The 18,302-nt window shown below is 37.1% G+C and overlaps 4 protein-coding genes across 6 annotated transcripts; 3 read left to right on the forward strand and 1 right to left on the reverse strand.

Moving 5' to 3' along the window:
• The first annotated feature begins 2,838 nt into the window (after positions 1-2,838).
• On the forward strand, positions 2,839-4,009 carry LOC140800176 (myb-related protein 306-like). Its single transcript, XM_073154841.1, has 3 exons — positions 2,839-2,971; positions 3,096-3,225; positions 3,297-4,009. Exons 1-3 carry the CDS (start codon positions 2,839-2,841, stop codon positions 3,910-3,912), a joined length of 879 nt encoding a protein of 292 aa, XP_073010942.1. The 3' UTR covers positions 3,913-4,009.
• A 4,380-nt stretch (positions 4,010-8,389) lies between these two features.
• LOC140799581 (zinc-finger homeodomain protein 9-like) lies at positions 8,390-9,531 on the reverse strand. Its single transcript, XM_073153960.1, has one exon. It carries the CDS (start codon positions 9,298-9,300, stop codon positions 8,539-8,541), a length of 762 nt encoding a protein of 253 aa, XP_073010061.1. The 5' UTR covers positions 9,301-9,531; the 3' UTR covers positions 8,390-8,538.
• Positions 9,532-10,485: 954 nt separating this feature from the next.
• LOC140799872 (probable arabinosyltransferase ARAD1) lies at positions 10,486-13,123 on the forward strand. Its single transcript, XM_073154378.1, has 2 exons — positions 10,486-11,928; positions 12,345-13,123. The coding sequence occupies exons 1-2, from the start codon at positions 10,972-10,974 to the stop codon at positions 12,852-12,854; spliced, it is 1,467 nt and encodes a 488-aa protein (XP_073010479.1). The 5' UTR covers positions 10,486-10,971; the 3' UTR covers positions 12,855-13,123.
• Positions 13,124-15,141: 2,018 nt separating this feature from the next.
• On the forward strand, positions 15,142-17,901 carry LOC140799873 (sphinganine C4-monooxygenase 1-like). 3 transcript variants are annotated; one of them, XM_073154379.1, is made up of 3 exons: positions 15,142-15,373; positions 16,243-16,531; positions 17,109-17,901. In XM_073154379.1, the coding sequence occupies exons 2-3, from the start codon at positions 16,310-16,312 to the stop codon at positions 17,649-17,651; spliced, it is 765 nt and encodes a 254-aa protein (XP_073010480.1). In that variant the 5' UTR covers positions 15,142-15,373; positions 16,243-16,309; the 3' UTR covers positions 17,652-17,901. The 3 variants fall into 3 exon arrangements, with proteins under 3 accessions (XP_073010480.1, XP_073010483.1, XP_073010482.1); XM_073154382.1 differs by having other exon boundaries at positions 15,230-15,373; positions 16,283-16,531; XM_073154381.1 differs by having other exon boundaries at positions 15,266-15,426.
• The last annotated feature ends 401 nt before the right edge of the window (positions 17,902-18,302 follow it).

Here is an 18,302-nt window from a genome sequence, read left to right on the forward strand (position 1 = left end):
ATGCATATTCTAATTGCCAGAAGCAATCAAATGGACTCCTAAGAACATCAAGTTGCATCTACTACTTTTCAGTAGAGTTCCAATATCAACAGGAAAGTGATTTGCTCTGCTAGAATTCTCATACTGTTTGATGTCTATCTCAATTATTCTAGCAGGAATTATTCTGGAAGGTAAGAAGATTGTTAAGAAGAATTTTCTAAGGAATCTCCTAAGACTGTAAGCCAAATTAAATTTCAAGTAATTCTTTTGTGGAGCAACTCCAACTACAACAGTAAACCTCTTCTTTCTGGTATATTGTCAGAAAATTCTACAGTTTTGAAGCAAAAAGCCCTTCAGAAAATATAATTTATAATGTCAGAAAGTGGAGAAAGAAAATAGGTATTTTGATTGAATGAGGAGCCGATTTACAAATTTAAAAAGATGAGTGAGATTTAAAAAGCAATTAGAAGTTATATGAAAGAAAAAGAAAAAAAATCTAAAAAAGATTTAAAGGAAAAAAAATGGAATTTGAAGGATGTCACTATTTTTAACAACTGATACGAAGATAAGAAACAGATTAGATTCTCAATGTTCGAAGGATATTTTAGTAATGAGTAAAAAGTAAGTGATCATTAAGTGAAAAAATTCCTATCTATTATATTCAAAATGATTATGCATCGTCTCCCTTAGCAAAGGTATGGAATTTTTTTCCCTCGACTAAGGATTCTCTCTTCCAACATTGCTACTTGTGGCTACAGCCGTCAAGTTTGACAAGTGGCTCGGGCTCGACTCGGCTCGGTCAGAGCTGAGCTAAGTCTGAGCCGCTAAAACCGACTTAAAATTAATATCGAGCCGAGCTTAAGCTAAAGCTGGCTCGCTCAGGCTTAGTATAAACGGGTGAGATAAACCCCAATCCCCAAATCCCCACCTCCTCCTCTGTTGCGGTGCATCGCGCCGCCAAATCACAAGATTACTCCGAGATCCATGATGAAGCTATAATATATTAGCTAATTATTTTTGTGTATTTTGGGTGCTGTTTTTATTTAGGTTTGTAAAATCTGATTAGAATGAATGAAATTATGTGAGTATGCGCTTTTCACAAAAATATTACAAATAAAGAACTGTGAACTTCACAACAGTTCACATCTATCCTTGTCTTAGATTTTTCATAAATAGTAGATCTCTCCTTCCTACAAACTTTTCTACCTTTGAACGCTAAATTTGATGTGATACAAAGAGAGAAACGTGGGAGCAGGTCAAGTACCAATACAACACTCGATTTGTGCATTCGATTCCTATTCGTAGATAAGAACTAAGGAGAGGTTTATTCTGAATTTAAAAAAAAAAAAAGTCCATTTATAATTAAACAAATAGGCCCTTAATTTGACCTAATAAATGAGCACTTATAATTTACTCGAAAACACAATAGATGGGACTTAGAAAAAAAAAATTAAAAAAAAATTTAGATTTGACTTGACTCGACTCGATCGGATAAGATAATGATCCGAAAGCGAAAAGATTTATTTTAAACACTAATTTAATTAATACTAGTTAGTTGAGCCGGTTTAGTGTTGCAAGAATTGTTTCATTCATTCGTAAGCATAATTTAGAGGAGGAATTAATGTGGAAGAACACGTGAGAGGGTCATTAGCCTTAAATGATTCGATTCGATGTAAGACTTGTAATCCGAATTAGACAGTGATAACCTAATTAATCTACAGCAGACAACGTTCTAATAGCCGACGGACATTTATTAAGCACTAGGTGTCTGTGTGATGGCCGCTTGCACCGGGGCCACCTCATTAAGCAAATCATTAATTACTAGTAATAATGATAGTTTTGAATAGTCTTAACAAGCTCTCCCCCGCCCCTAGAATTTTAAGCGTTTAAAATATATTTTACCCGCTTATACTTATGACTAAAATTAATTTACTCTTTCTTTTGTATTTTAAAATATCTTAAATCAGTCTATATACTTACGATTAAAATAAAATCGCGAACACGGTAAAATAGATTGAGTTTTTATTCTGATTTTTTTAACTTATATTTGTTTTTTTTTCCAAATGTGATATAATTATTAAATTTCATAAAAACTTGTGTTTAATAAAACTTACTATATAATTATCACAATCTGAAAAGTAAAAGAATAAAAATATGTGTGTATTCTTTTAAGAGAAAGAAATGATTTATATAAGAGCGGAATAATATTTCTATCCATAAATATTTAAAATTGGGAGAATTCAGCCAGCCATTTAATTGTTAAAATTTTTTTAGCTTGCTCATTTAATTTAGATAGAAAAATTAACGGTTTTACTTTAGTCATAAATATAAAGACTAATTTAAGACTTTTTAATATATTTAACCCATTACACGGTATGTTTATTACAAATTTTATAGGTATATATATATATATATATATATATTTCTATTCTGACTCCCGTATTTGAAATATTTCTAAATCAAAATTTTCATTTTATATAATATGGTGGTAAAAAAAAATATAGTGTGAGTAGGTTAAGCGAGTCGATCTGGGCTGCCTAGATGCAGTGCATTAATCAGAATAATTGACAACCGTTCAAAGTCAATCGATTTGTACGATCGATATACAAATGCTGATTTGACTGTGCATCTGAGATAACTCCACTAGTTAGTCCACGCTGAATCTCAAATCCTTTCTCAGTTTCACTTTAGAGGCATCCTTGTCTATATAAATAAGGGCACCCCCTCCTTTGGACCCTTATAACTCTTCCTATATATTCCTTCTCCACAGGAGATTAAATATATATATATATATATATATATATATATATATATATATATATATATACTAAGAAGAGAGAGATTTGAAGAGAGACCAACATGGGAAGACCACCTTGCAGTGATAAAGTAGGTGTAAAGAGAGGACCTTGGACTCCAGATGAAGACCTCATTCTGGTCTCCTACCTGCAAGAGCATGGCCCTGGAAATTGGAGGGCTGTTCCTACCAACACTGGTAATTAGTTTAGATGCACGTCCTTCTTTTGCAATGGAATTTTAATCCTAGATACTTAGGCAAAAGTTGATCCTTCTTCTGATCAGTAGTCACACCATTATTTTATTTTGTTTGTCTTTTCTAGGGCTCATGAGATGCAGCAAGAGCTGTAGGCTAAGGTGGAATAACTACCTCAGGCCAGGGATCAAGCGTGGCAACTTCACAGGCCATGAGGAGAAGCTCATCATCCATCTCCAAGCTCTTCTAGGAAACAGGTAGTATATATAGATTATTAGATCCTATTACTGTACTCTACTAAGTTCATGCTAATTCTATATGTTTGTAGATGGGCTGCTATAGCTTCTTATCTCCCGGAGAGAACTGACAACGACATCAAGAATCACTGGAACACGCACATCAAGAAGAAGCTCCGGACCGGCGAAGACGACAGCGGCGGCGATTCGGCCACTGCCGGAAAAGCTTCTTCTACCCACAGGCCTAGACCTAAAGGCCAGTGGGAGAGCAAACTGCAAGCCGACATCCACCTGGCTGAGAAGGCTCTACGTGAGGCTTTGTCAGTCGGCGAGCCCACGCCGAGCCTAATGATCACTAACGACTCGAACCCAGGTGAAGGATCCAATCTGCCATTTACCCCCGCGGGCTACGCTTGTAGCACGGAGAACATATCCAGGTTGCTAGAGGAGTGGAAGAGCAACGCCGTACCATTGAAGCAAGACTTGGATCCGAGTAACTCCGGCATGTCGACGCAGATATCGATCGACAGCGGCTCGGCATCGCCGGAGAGGATCGAGTCATTGTTCAGTTCGACGTCGACGTCGACAGGCGGCAAAGAAGAGAAGAAGCCGAGCTCGGGGGAGATAGCTCAAATGCCACAGATCTCATTGCTTGATGCTTGGTTCTTTGATGACATGCCATTGCATGATCCTGCTCAATTCTTCTGAGTTAATTCCTTGTCGCATTATGTAGAGTAGTTCTGGGTGTTTGATAAAAAAAAAAATTTATTTTTTTTTTCTTTTGGGTGTTAAAATGTGCTTGATAATAGAGAACCATTGATTCTTCTTCACCTATCTCTTTTCTTGTCTATTAATGAAGCATTATGCCATCATCATTCATGAGCAGATAAATAAATCAATTTATGGCCTGGTTCCGACAACTATTCAGGTATCTATTCTCAATAAATTATTCGAGATTAATCAATGATTAATACTAATAGAGGATGGCCAATCAACATCGATGCTATTGAAAGAGATGAATGAGATCAGTGAACAGTCACAGCTCCACTGTTCTCATCTGGCATGTAGATGTCTACTATAAACACTAGTTCTGTTCATAAAAGGTTGTTTTCTTTCATTAAAAAAGAAGAAGAATCTCTTCCTTTTACTTCAATCAAAAGTTGATAAATCATGTGGAATATCTTTTGTTCAAAGCGAGCATTTTGATTGGTGTCACTGTTAAAAAAAGGACAGAAGATTTGACAAGTACTTTTAGGTATGTAGAGATTTCTACTGCCATCCATGATGAGTAAAAAATACCCATCCATGCATGTCTCTTGTGATGGCATCCATGAACTATACAAGGGCTGTTAAAGATGCACAGGGTGGTGTCTGCAAGGTGAGTAATGGTGTGAAGTAGTACCATGCATGTCTTATTAATGCATTTTCTTTCCTTCCCTTTAGTAAATTATAGTTTACCTTATTTTAACTTGCCGTCGTTCAAAATGAGATGTAAAAGGACTTAATTACTCATATAAAATATAGTCTGATTTAATAACTACACGAATAATTTGTTCATTCAGCATCTACACGGTTATCTTTTTCTCTCAAAAACTAAGATTTGCAACTTATATTGTTCATAGAACAGTTTAAATGCTTAATTTGAAATATAGAGTGGTAAGTTAAAATTGGATCAAACCACAATGCATTATGCAATGAACTATAATTTCTCCCTTTTTCTCAATGCATGCATGTCTTAAAGCTACAATGGTAGGGTTCTCTATATATGGTTGTCTTTTCTCAAGAATTTAAACTCATAGTAGTCAGATGCTTTCCATGGAAAGGATTCAACATGGGTATGTATACCTTCTCTTTAATGTGCTACACCTCCCTTACAGCTTATAACCCTTGTGAGTCCACCCATATATATGGAGAAGGGAGCATTCATTTAAGGAGCCTTTAAGAAATTATACACTCCTTTTGTAGGTTGTTTCTACTCCCTTTGTCTCTTTTTTAGATGGCCATTGCATTGCATGCATGAGAGTCCTTTGTGCTTCTTGATGCCTTTTACAGCTTGATTGGTTGGCCAGGAGTTAAACAAATACTTCAACTTGTAAGAAATGGAGAAAAAGTAGAGGGAAAAACACTTCACATGAGATGCATTTAAGACACTACTTGTCTATAAGTCCATGAGACCAAGTAAAGATATTTGTAAGGTAATACTTGGTTCTATCACAGGCCTTGTTCTTCAATATGAAAACTTCTTATTATAGACCAGCAGATTTGCCCAATTGATCGGCCCAAAGTTGGTTCCTTTTTAAGAAATTTTTATGACTTCTTAATCATTTTCTTTTTATATAAACTTTGGGCCCATAAATTAATCACAAATAAAAAGACAAGCTTTCCATTTATTGAACGAGTCGAACTTTCTAAACACGAATATAACATGAGTATTAACCTAACCGACCCAATAACACGAATAAGATTTTCTAAATTATTATATATTTTTTAAATATAATTCTAATGTGCTAATCAAATAAGTTTATTTGACATAATTTTACAATCATATTGATCAATAATTTACAACATTAATCACCATATTTTGTCGACTCTATCTAGCTTAGTTGCTCGCCTTTAGTTTCCAAGAATGTCCATGATCCGAACCACCTTCTTGAAGTGAAGAACCCCTTAATGAGCTGAGTGTGGAGGATGATGTTTGGCCGTGCATTCCAAGAAGTGATGGTGGAATTACCATAGTTGCAGGCCTTGTAGAAGCGGCTTGAAGTCAAAAGAATGGTGGAAGGACTGCTTCTCTAGCCAATAGTGAAACTCCACTTACAGGATTTATATGTGAAGTCAAAACATCCATTTAAGTCGTGATGTAAATTAAAAGTGAACCAGTTCACCCAAAGTCTACCACTGTTCCATGAGTTTGGTGTATAGTGGCATGAATTTTCTCAAAGTGAGGAGTGACAATGACAAAGAAGAGGCTAATATCCCCCCAATCTAATCTTAAAGTCTCTTTAAAACTCTTATCAGCCTCCCTAGTTTTGATTGATCCAGTCTTCCTCCATTTAGTGCTTAATTATCCACTGGGAATAAAGAGGAAAGGGATAGAAATGCGATGGCACTGGCACTTTCGGCATCCTTAGATTGATTAAGAGATAAGATCCTTTGTGGAGGATATTGCTGCTATTATTGGATATGAACAACTACCAATTTGTGGCTAGAGAGTAGAGATAACACTAATCTTGTGTGCCACTTGGGTGGAATAGGACTAATATTAGTGAAGCTTTAGCCTTCTAAATGGCTAATTAGTTCCTAATTGTTTAGAAGGGAAAGTGTTAAACTATGAGAAAATATAATTTACACCTCCATAGTCAGAGTAATATTCATAGAGTGTTTCATTGAGCTTTTATTTGTCTCACTTTATCCCATATTATAATTTTAATCTATATGTAACAACTTCGAATGTTACTTTTTAATATAAAGTAACTGAAATGCTCTTTTCATTTTTTGCATTAACTAATTTATATTATGATTTTTTTTTATCTCAATCTTTCACACATTTATGTTTTAAACATTATAAAAAATTCTAATAAAATAAAATAAAAGATAAAATGGATAAAACTGTCAGGTTTATTTATACTTATGTAATTAACAAATTATATCTCAAAATATAATTTGTATTTATATAATGTGTCTATGTTTTATGTATGAGCATATACATAAAGTATGAGATATTTGATTAAGAATATTAAAGCGAAAGATTAATTTTAAAATTAATTATTCAAAATGATTTTAGAATTTTTAATAAATTGCTTAATTGGTGTCATAATGGTTGAAGAAATACGAAATTTTATCTAAAGCCAAAAAAACATGAGCTCCGTATTCAATGTTTAGTCTGTCGTTTGAATAAAGCATTCAAACACATTCTAGGCCCATTCGAATGCACCCCACAGTCATTCACACTGTGTTCGCACATATAGAGAGCTTATTTTTATCGCACCCTACAGGCATTCACACATATAAAGGTGGCATTCATACATACAAATATTCATATTTAGTCATTCACAGCAGATTCACGCTTTAAGTTACCGTGTTCAAACACATTGAGTTGTGTTCGAATGCACCAACATAAGTTATAATTTCTAGAGTTATATGAGATCTGATTTGACTTAAATTTGACTTTTATCTCTAAGAGATATTTATTTTATTTTCTAAGAAAATTCGTAAAGAATATTTAAAAAAACATTTATCTTATATCTAAATATTTACTTTATCTCTAATAAGTATATAAAATGGTTTACTCTATCCAGAGAATCATCAAGTATTAGATTGGAGAATACTTTTCTAATTTACACGAAACACGTTGAATCGTTATATCTCAACGCATTTATATTTGATTTAGAAGAACTATGTCTCGAGGGTCACTAAGACGGAATAATTAATATTGATGATCACTAAGGTTTGAAAGCCTATCGGGAGAAGTAGTGCATTACGGGTTTGTAAGCTTTTTGTTCCATTTGAGTTTGAATCTTAAATATAAAGTAATATGGATCTTCTAGAAAAAATTCTATGACTTTAGGAGAAGTGAGACATAAGTACTGAAAATTAACTAAACACACCGAAATAAAAATGCCTAAAATGATATAAAATTTAGCCATTAACAATAACGGGGTAAGATAATATTATTCTCCCCCATTATTCCATTACACTACTACTATAGTTAAAGCTCGACGTCATGTCCTCTCCTTCGCATAATTCCTAGCAGATAACCTCGGAAACTAGCATCATAAACAAATAATAAAGGTAATAAACAAACAATCTTGACCAAGGAGAGAAGGGACAAAAATAATTAAGAAAGATGACATCATGGTTAACTATAATTTAATCCTGATTAAGTTACGCTGAAGGGATAAACGAGGGAATTAAGATATTATTATATACCACAGATGTCGTCCTCTTCTCTGGTTCCCCTATTTATGCATGATTAGTTCACCAAGTAAGCACAACAGTTAGCTAACATCAAAATAATAGGGAAATTTATCACCAAAAAAAAAAAAGGAGCTCCAGAATTCGTAAATCTTTGAGTGATCCTCCTCCTACCATTATGTGTATGTGTATGAGATTACATGCATGAAGCCCTCATATATATATATATATATATATATACTCATCTAATGTTTATATGCAGAACAAGGACTAATCTAAGTATCTCACTAGAAACTTTAACAAGGAACTACAAAAGAGAGAAAATAAAATCTGGATTTTAGAACTTTAGAAGACAACAAGAGCAAGAAATAAGTCTGGAAGGACAACAAGAAGGAGAAGAAGTAAAATAGCATCACCTCCTCAAGATGAACCAGAAGACCCATTTCCAACATGATTAAAACCACCGCCATCCCTTCCATCCCCTTCAATTCCAGCACCATCACCATCACCGGCGGCGGCGGCGACGGTGGTGAGATCTCCTCTTCGGCCTGAGCCGCCGACAAAGGCGTGCTTATTGTTATGCATCCATACCTTGAACACCCCCTTCTCGACCGCAATTTCCCTGCACCACTCCTCCATCATCGCCTCGTCCCTCTTCTGCATCCTCCACCCCATCCGCTCCGCCAGCTCCTGCATCCTCTCTTTCTGCACCGCCGTGAACTTCGTCCGGAACCTCTTCCTCGGCGGCCCCGCCGCCCTCGCGATCGGATCCCGCCCCGGCCCCCCGCCGCCGGTGGAGAGCGCGAGGAGCGTGTGGTGCGCCCCGCCCCCGTGTTCGCCCACCTCCTCGTCGTCCTCTTCGCCGGAGGTCTCCTCCCCCGCGGCGGCGTCCTCGTCGTCGTCGGCGCCGAGGATGAGGCGGCGGTGGAAGTTGCGATGGCAGCCGCAGGCCGCGCAGGTGAGGGAAGACGGATCGGCAGGGTTCGCCGCCGGCGAGGGCATGAACTCGCCACAGCCGTCGAGCGCGTGTCCCCCAAGGCTGGCGGCATGGTTCTTGAGGCACTCGCGGTAGAGGGCATCCGGCGGTCGGAGGTGGTGATGGAGGTGGGGTTGCAGGTGCTGGTTCTTCCTTAACGCGGCTCCGCCGTTGGAGAAGGACAAGGGCTTTGGCTTCTCGTCCATGGAGTTAAACTTACTGTACTGTTTCTAGGGTTAGGGTTTTGGGGATAGAGAAGAAGAAGAAGAAGTAGTAGAAGAAGAAGAAGTAGAAGAAGAAGAAGAAGAAGAAGAAGGAATAAAAACGGAGGATAAAAAAGTTGAAATGGGAATTATTAGGATGAGGTCGGAAGAGAGGAGGTGGTGAGAGTACAAATGTCATGGAATCTAAGCCACACGTTTTAACCAACGGTGGTTTTCCTAATCATCTCTAGGATAAGCAATTATTGCCTTATAGCAAACACTGAATAATTTATTAATATACAACCTAAGGTTCTCATTAATTAGAACAAAACCCCCCCCCCCCCCTACTCCAATATAATAATTAACAATATATTGTTTCTTTTGGGCTGGATAGCAAAACTCGCCTTCTTCTAACCTCGGCCCACCCAGCCCATAAAGATTCCAGAGAGGTAGCTTAAGATGTAACTAAACATAAAAGTTTTTTTCTTTTAATGAATAAGATCCAAGAGGGGGGTGTAGGACAATAATAAAGGTATCAAATAATAAAGGCTGCCATCCATGCTCTTGAGTCTGTGGATGTTTCAGGGAATAGCACATGCCTCTCTGCTGGGTTTTAGAGAACACAAAACAATCTCTTCTTTTCCTCTCTCTATAGTGGGATTTCTGGGACATTCTTTGTGGATTCTAATTTATTATTGCTCACATTATCCACCCAATTATAAATACACATTATGATGAGATATTACTAATAGTAAAAGTAAAATATAGGGTGCTTGTAATTTATTTTCTAAATAAAATAATAATAGGCCTCTAAGAAAGACATTTTTGCTATCTTTTATAATGTATTGATATTTAATTTATTAAATATTCGATGTTGGGCTTAAAAAATTATAAAAATATACATATATTATAGGTCGATAGGCATATTGGGCTTTTTGGCCGGGCTAGATGGATAAAAGCTTAGCCCATGCGGCCCACTATCATCTTAGGCTCGGATTGGACCGGTCCTTGATCTGGCTCGAGCTAAGATTAGCCCCCATTAAAATTTGGCCAACTCTAATCCTGCCCAATCCTCTCTATTTCTTGCAATTTAGTCGACGTCAAATAGAAGTCGCAATAAAAAAGAAATTGTTATTTTTTTCTGGTCCCAGAATTAGAACACCTGAAAGGAGGAGGTGCTACTAAAATAAAATCCTAATCGCACCGAGCCCCCAAAGCACCCATTTTTAAACCCTTTGACCCGGAACTGGCTTTTCCCAGCTGGGTGTGTTTCAGATCTCCTTCTTCCATCAATTTCCATCTGGGCAACAGTATCTGATTCCCTTCCCCTTCTTCCGTTTCCACACAATGGTGAAGTGGTGAAAACTCCTCCCTTTTTTTTTGTTTTAGTAATATTTATCCCACTGTTTATCTAATCTCTGTTAGCTTGAAGGTTTTAGAGCCATTCTAATGTTCATAGAGTTAGCTTCATGCTTTGCTTCGGGTACTTCTGCTCTTTTTGTTTCCTCTTGATCCAATAGATTACAATCTCCGAATATGAAAAACCCAAATTGGGTTTGTGTTGATCTCTATCAGTAAATTTCCTTCCTTTATGTAAACGAGAGTAAGATGGATTGTGATCATCTCTAATATTCAGGTAGAAATAGTTGAGGTATCTGCAGTCACCTCTTTGCCATGTTGGATAGGAAGATGCAGCCTCTTCTTGAATCTAGAAGGCTCCTTTCCTGTGTTGTGTTTATGGCCATCTTTCTAATGATCTTTTCTTGCTCTGTTCTTCTAAAGTCTAGCAGTAGATACCTAATCCCTGAATCAGTTCTTATGTTGGTGCTTCCTAATAAGACATCAGAGCTCGGTACCAGAATTAGCTATAGTGACGATCCTTCTCGTAACGCACCACTTCCTCTGATTACTGTCGGTGGTAAAAGAACCACATCTGAAAATCAGGATGGTGTCCGACGAAATTCGGAGTCTCTCAAGAGAAAATGTGACCCGAGTCAGGCTTTGCTGAAGGTTTATATGTATGATTTGCCGCTTCAGTTTCATTTTGGGTTGCTGGGTTGGAAGGGAAAAGGATATCAGATATGGCCAGATGTTGGGAATGTGGATCATGTTCCTAGGTACCCGGGTGGTTTAAATTTGCAACACAGCATGGAATACTGGCTTACGCTAGACCTCCTCTCTTCAAACACGCCAGGTGTGATGAGGCCTTGCATGGCGGTTAGAGTAATGAATTCGAGTGCAGCAGATGTGATTTTTGTGCCGTTTTTCTCATCTTTAAGCTATAATAGGCATTCTAAGCTCGAAGGGAAAGAGAAAATTAGTAAAGACAGATTTCTGCAGGACGAATTGGTGAAGTACTTGATGAATCAAGAAGAGTGGAGAAGTAGCGGTGGGAAGGATCATCTGATCATAGCTCATCATCCAAACAGTATGTTAGAAGCACGGTGGAAGATATCGGCAGCTATGTTTCTGCTTGCAGATTTTGGGAGGTACCCCACTGAGATTGCAAATCTCAAGAAGGATATCATTGCTCCTTACAGGCACGTTGCGCTTTCTGTTGGCAATGAGTCTGCGCCATTTGAGAAACGCCCTATTTTAGCCTACTTCCAGGGAGCAATTTACAGGAAAGATGTAAGTTAGTTGGTGAAAGAAATTATAGTTCTGTATTTATTCTTGTGTGCTTGTTTTGAACTCTTCAACTATCATAATCTGCTTGGTCTTGATTAGTTTCAAGGAAGAAAAACATTCATAATGCCATTTCGAATTTCATTGGTTCATAAAGTTAGATCCATAAATTGCAGTAGCAGCTATAAGACATAGATCAAATACATGAGCTTATTGCTAGGTAATAACAAAATTAGTGTTTTGTGAGTTGTCCCATTATATTTCTATGAGATTTATTTTCTGCTGTTGCAAATTATTTGGTTTTGTGATATCCTGTTAGTGTCTGCTGAATTATAACTTAATAAGTCCTCTACTCTGTTCCTGACTTCTCTATCTGAATTCTGTTGTCCTACATCCTTTAAACCTGATGTTCCATTGTTCAGGGTGGTATGATCCGACAGAAACTTTATCAACTTCTCAAGGATGTGAAGGATGTCCACTTTGCTTATGGAAGTGTCAGGCAAAATGGAATCAGACATGCAAGTAGGGGAATGGCTTCTTCTAAATTCTGCCTAAATATTGCAGGAGACACCCCCTCCTCAAATCGCCTCTTTGACGCCATTGTGAGTCATTGTGTTCCTGTAATTGTCAGTGATGATATCGAACTTCCCTTCGAGGATGTCCTAGACTATTCGGAGTTCTGTATTTTTGTGCGTGCATCAGATGCTGTGAAGAAAAGATTTTTATTGAATCTACTCAGGAGAGTTACACGAGCTGATTGGACTAAAATGTGGCAAAAATTGAAGGAAGTAGCACACCACTTTGAGTACCAATACCCATCAAAACAGGGAGATGCTGTTCAGATGATCTGGGAGGCAGTTTCTCACAAAATCTCTCATGTTCATTTAGAACTTCACAAGGATAACAGGTTCCGTCAGCAGCTCATAGAATAATGGTGATGGATTATGGCTCAAATATCTAGCTATCAGTCTGATCTATGTACATGCATCCTCTAAAGCGGGATTATATTCACTACTTTTGGTCGTCGAGAAGTTAACTGTAAGTTCTTGTTAATGTCCGTACCAACCAATTGGTAGTCCTATACAAGTTCCACCCATTATCATGATTCACTATATATGATTTTGTTTGATGGAGTGGAACTTCCATGAACAGGAAATGTTATACCCGCTGATATTAATATATGAAAAGTTTTATGCTATAATTTGCTTCTACAAGATCTATAAAGATTGACATTGAAGTACTTGTAGGAGATTCCATTCAGAATACTCAAGTTTTACTGGAAGAACCAAGTTTGAAATCTTAAAAAGGGATAAATAATCTACTTTAATTGTAATAACAAACACTATAAAAATCACCCCTACTAACTTCTTTCACATGCAAAATAAATGAAAATAATGCTACTTCACCTATGGATGAACAGAAGAAGAAAAATATCAACTAGCAGTTTCATCAGGACAATAGATACTGGAACTAACATCTTGTCTAATTTTGTGTCTGATAAAAGCTTTCAGGAAGCACATATGTCAGGTACTATATCACAAGAATTTCAAAGACTTGAAATATATTGCAATACTTGTTTCTAAAGAAATATTCTGCTACATCTGTGAGAACTAACGTCATGATTCTAAAACAAAACAGAGATGCTGCTCATGTCGATCCTCGACAATAAAACCTTTTGTTTCTTCACATCATGGAAATTCTGAGCTTTCTTGTTTTGCTGATCCCATCGTGCTCTTTAAGTATGACTAGGAGTATCTGAAAATATCAGCACTTGTTGTGTATCGGATCGGATCCTCTTCGCGCTCTTCTTTTGCTCATCCTCTTAGGATCAAAAGTTGAAGGCTTGCTTGTTGGTCTCCTCTTGGCATCAAGGTTCACAGCAGCATTGTTGGTAAGTATTCTTGGCTTCTTTGATGATAATCTACCTTCATGCCTTATGTTTCTTGTGCCATAGACCTCTGATTGAGAAGCTAACAACCAAATACAAATGAGAATGATCAGGAGCCTAGAACTTTGAAACCCCATTTCTCCTCTAGTTTAGGCTTACAAAAACACAGACACCTATAGGACTGTGATCCAATGGCTTACTCCTTTAGATATAGGGATGTTGGTTATCAAATTATGGTTCTGGGTCAAAAGGGATAAAGCTCAGGCAACCAAAAATTACCTGAGATGTTTAATTCACTTCAATCATATGCCTGCAACTCCAGAGAATTTAAGGCTGTTTTAGAAGGTTCTGGCAGGCATAGATAAAGAGGTTGGTACACAATCCTTTGGAGGCTAAGAATCTTTCAACACAATTTAGATCCTCTTTCTTTCTCTCTCATTCCAAGCAAGCCTTAAAGGAGACATGTTCAGAATAGAACCCCCTTCCTTTAGAAATTCCCTTTTTTTTTTTAAACAGGGAAAACAAAAACATTTGTATGAGTTTCTTCATGCTTTTGATTCATAATTTCTTATCCAACTTCCAACTTTTTACATGGTGAGAAGCCTGAGTGAGCCTCCATTCAAAGATTCAAAGAGGAACCAATCTAAATTCCCCAGCTCTTTATTTCTTCTTCCTTTCTCTTTGCAGGCCATCTCCACTTTAATTGTTCTCTCATCTGATTAATGTTACACATAATCACATGCAGTTCTCATACTTTATCAAAGACTGAGCTTCTATTAAGCCAAAGAAGCCCAACTCATACTTCCCACCAATTGGTAGCTTTATCCTTTTGACATTGTATTAAAAGATGTGCAAAAAAGCAACACTTAGGTGTGGCTGCTTTCTAAAGCTTCTTTGTCTGCTCCAAGACTACAAACTAATCAAAAAAATTAAAGAAAAGAATAAAAAGAAGACATGAACTTGCAAGACAAATCATCATAATAAGCTCAACCAAAGAGTTGATTAGGTCAAACCAGACTCATCCAGATGTGGTCCATAGTACCATGCCCAACTAGATTTAGGTCCACATATAACCTAATTATTGCTAAAATTAAATTCGAATCCGAATCCGAAGCCGAAGCCGAGAAGAAAAGTCCAAAACTTAAAACAGGTTGAGCCTGATCCACTACAATTGCTTGAAATAATTCTGGATATAAACATGACACGATTAGTTAGCTAACAATATTACTCCATGTCCAACCTAACCCTATTGCAAAAAAAAAAAAAAAAAAAAAAAAAAAAAAAAAAAACCTCGCATTAAATTCCAATTGCTGCAAGAAAAGCTATGGAAACCGATTAGAATAGTCAAACCGGCGCGGAACTACCGATGTGGTTTCCTCTATTCGGATTCTCGATTACGGCAGGATAAAGTCGTCGGTCTGCGCCCGGATAAGGAGACTTATTCCTTCTCGGATATTTTTTTTTTCTTATATGAATAAAAGAGAGACAGAGACTGCCTCCATGTGGTGGACTGCGGAGAAGTAGCAAAAGAATTACGAAGAGAACCGAGGCCTCCCCCCGAAGGTGCTTATCCTCCCTTCTATTTGGAGAAGTTATTCTCCCATCTGGGTTCTTGGGTAAATTATTCATGCCATGTTATAGGAAAAGATCGCTGTTTTGGGTTCCCTTTGTCTGTGTGATTTTGTTGTGGGAAGTTGTCAAATTGCGCTTCCGCGAATCTGGGTCTCCTCTTTTTTTGTGTGTGGATTTTGGCCTTAGATTGGATGGAATTCGCTAAATTTTGAAGGTTAAACTTAGATTGGATGGGAAATTTTCCAATTAAAGTGCTCAAAGGTGTAGGATTTTTGGCTGCCTTACGAAGATTGGGGAGTTCTTTCACTTATTTAATGGTGCCCTTGATGATTTAGTTCTTGTAACCCTGATCTGCGGTATAGATCAGTGGTACTTGGGTAAACTGTGTGTTCTTCAGCTAAAAAAGTCCTTCTTTTGTTGAAAAAGTCGTGACCTCTTTATCTTGTAATTTTGTTTACTGCACTAGAAATTGTTGCCAAGAGAAGAGTCCCGAAGGCTTACAAAAGCCCTATGTTTAAGCTGAGTTTTCTGTAATGATTTGCAGAATTTACAACCATAAATAACAAGATATACTTAGCAACTATTCCTTCTTCTCTATTCAGCTCTATATAGTGCCTTTTCTTTTTAAAATCAGGTGATATCCTCCCTATATGTGCATATAGACATGTTACAACCATATCAATAAAATCTCACATAATCATCTGTGGATGCTTACTGCCAGCTTGTGTTGATTGCAATTATTTATTATGTCTGTTAGTTATATGGAAATAACTTGTGTTTTCTTATGCTTTTATTCGGGGGAAAAAGGCTAACAAACTCTCATAACAAATTTTCCTTGATTACTCTATTCTTGTTTGCAGAACTTAGTGCTGGAGGCTATAAGTTTTATTGATACCGCAGGTCTGTCAATTATTTAGAGGATTCAAGATGGCCTTTGCTGTGTCAGATGAGTTGTTGGGAACCTTTGTTCCAATCGCTGTTTATTGGATATATTCTGGAATATATGTAATGTTGGAGGGCTTCGAGGATTATCGGTTGCACCCAAAGGGAGATGAGAATGTGAAGAACATTGTGTCCAGAGGAACAGTCGTAAAAGGTGTTCTGGTTCAACAGGCATTTCAAATCGTTGTCTCCCTTCTTTTATTCAAGGTAAGTATACTTGTCACGGAATTTTTCAACCATATACTGGGAGATTTATGGAACTATTTGAGAAATATAAGCTTGCTGCATTGTGATCAGTACTCACTAGCATGACATAGGGCTTTGGTTGTTACTTTTGATTCTTTATTATTAACCATATTAGCTGTGAATCACGGTTATTTGGTTTTTGTCTTGTGTAGGAGTGATTTGATTCTCCATTTGTGTTATTCTATTTTAAGCACTTTACTGCTACTGATGATATTCCTAAACTGTTGTTGTGGCCTTTCAACTATTTGGTAGAATGAAATTACTCTACTGGATAAAACGTGGACCTTATTTAAGCTCTCGTTGTAAGAAACTGTTTATTTCATAAAAGGAAATGATAGCACTAATCAACTGCCACGACAAGAGAAAAACCTACTAAGATCAGCGGTTAAAATACGTAAAAGCCAGGCTACTGTAGGAAACTTAACTCAAATCCTTGTGATGCTGTTGTATTAGTAGCATGATTATAAGACGAGGTTTCTCGAATTTGAGATGCTAGAATATTCAAAAGCTATTGTGACTTATGATGTTTTCTGTGTAGTTTGTAGGTGATGACAGTGCTACCAAACCACAACAGCCATCTGCCATTGTGATTGCTGTACAATTTGTGATTGCAATGTTGGTTATGGATACGTGGCAGTACTTCATGCACAGATATATGCACATCAACAAGTTCTTATACAAGCACTTACATTCCAAACATCACTCCCTTGTAGTCCCTTATGCCTTTGGAGCTCTTTATAATCACCCCCTAGAGGGTCTGATTTTGGACACAATTGGGGGTGTTCTTTCTTTTCTTACCTCTGGTATGACTCCTCGAACTGCTATCTTCTTCTTCTCTTTTGCTACCATCAAGACAGTGGATGATCACTGTGGACTGTGGCTTCCTGGGAATCTATTCCATGCACTCTTCCAGAACAACAGTGCTTATCATGACATTCACCACCAACTCTATGGTAACAAGTACAACTTCTCACAGCCCTTCTTCGTTACATGGGACAAAATTCTTGGAACATACATGCCGTACACTCTTGAGAATAGAAAGGAAGGGGGATTGGAGGCGCGACCTATCAAAGCGGATTAAGACTTGATGAACGACAATTTCCTATTTACTGGAACCTTGTGTTATCAATTCCTGAGCAGTGAGCAGCTTCATTTTTCTGACTACAGTTTATAGAAATTTCTTTTTTTACTTCGGTTGTGAAGCAATACCAGAATATAGCGAGTCTATTGGGTATGACCAAGACTTCTACTTTGTTTTATGTATCTCCACTTTGTACAAATTGTAAGTTCTAAACAAGCACATGCTTGAGTAATCAGATCAGTTTATCACATCTGCAGTGCTTCTTAATCGCTCGTAAATTATTTGATGAAAGTTGATGAACTATAAACTGTGAGATTTGCAGAAATGATCTTGTAGCACTTGTCTGCTTGAATAAAAGACAATGTATAAATTAAGACATGTCAATAGCATTTCATTATCTAATTCTTTTCTCGCCAGTGTACTAGAAACAGTTCAATGGTAGAAAGAACTTGTTAAGGTGAATGTACCCTAGGAGTTATACCTAATTTCTAGAGTTAGCATGAGTTGTCCAATTGAAAATATGACAATTTTTTGCCAATGCATCAGAAAGAAAAACTATATAAAAAAAAAAATGATAGCACTGCTAATAGAGCTTGTATCAAGAAATAAAATCTTAGTGCTCCAAGTTAAGGATTTGCAAGAGATGTATCC

This window comes from Typha latifolia, chromosome 13 (genome assembly GCF_019914945.1).
Source record: "Typha latifolia isolate L0001 chromosome 13, TyphaL0001v2, whole genome shotgun sequence".
NCBI lineage: Eukaryota > Viridiplantae > Streptophyta > Magnoliopsida > Poales > Typhaceae > Typha > Typha latifolia.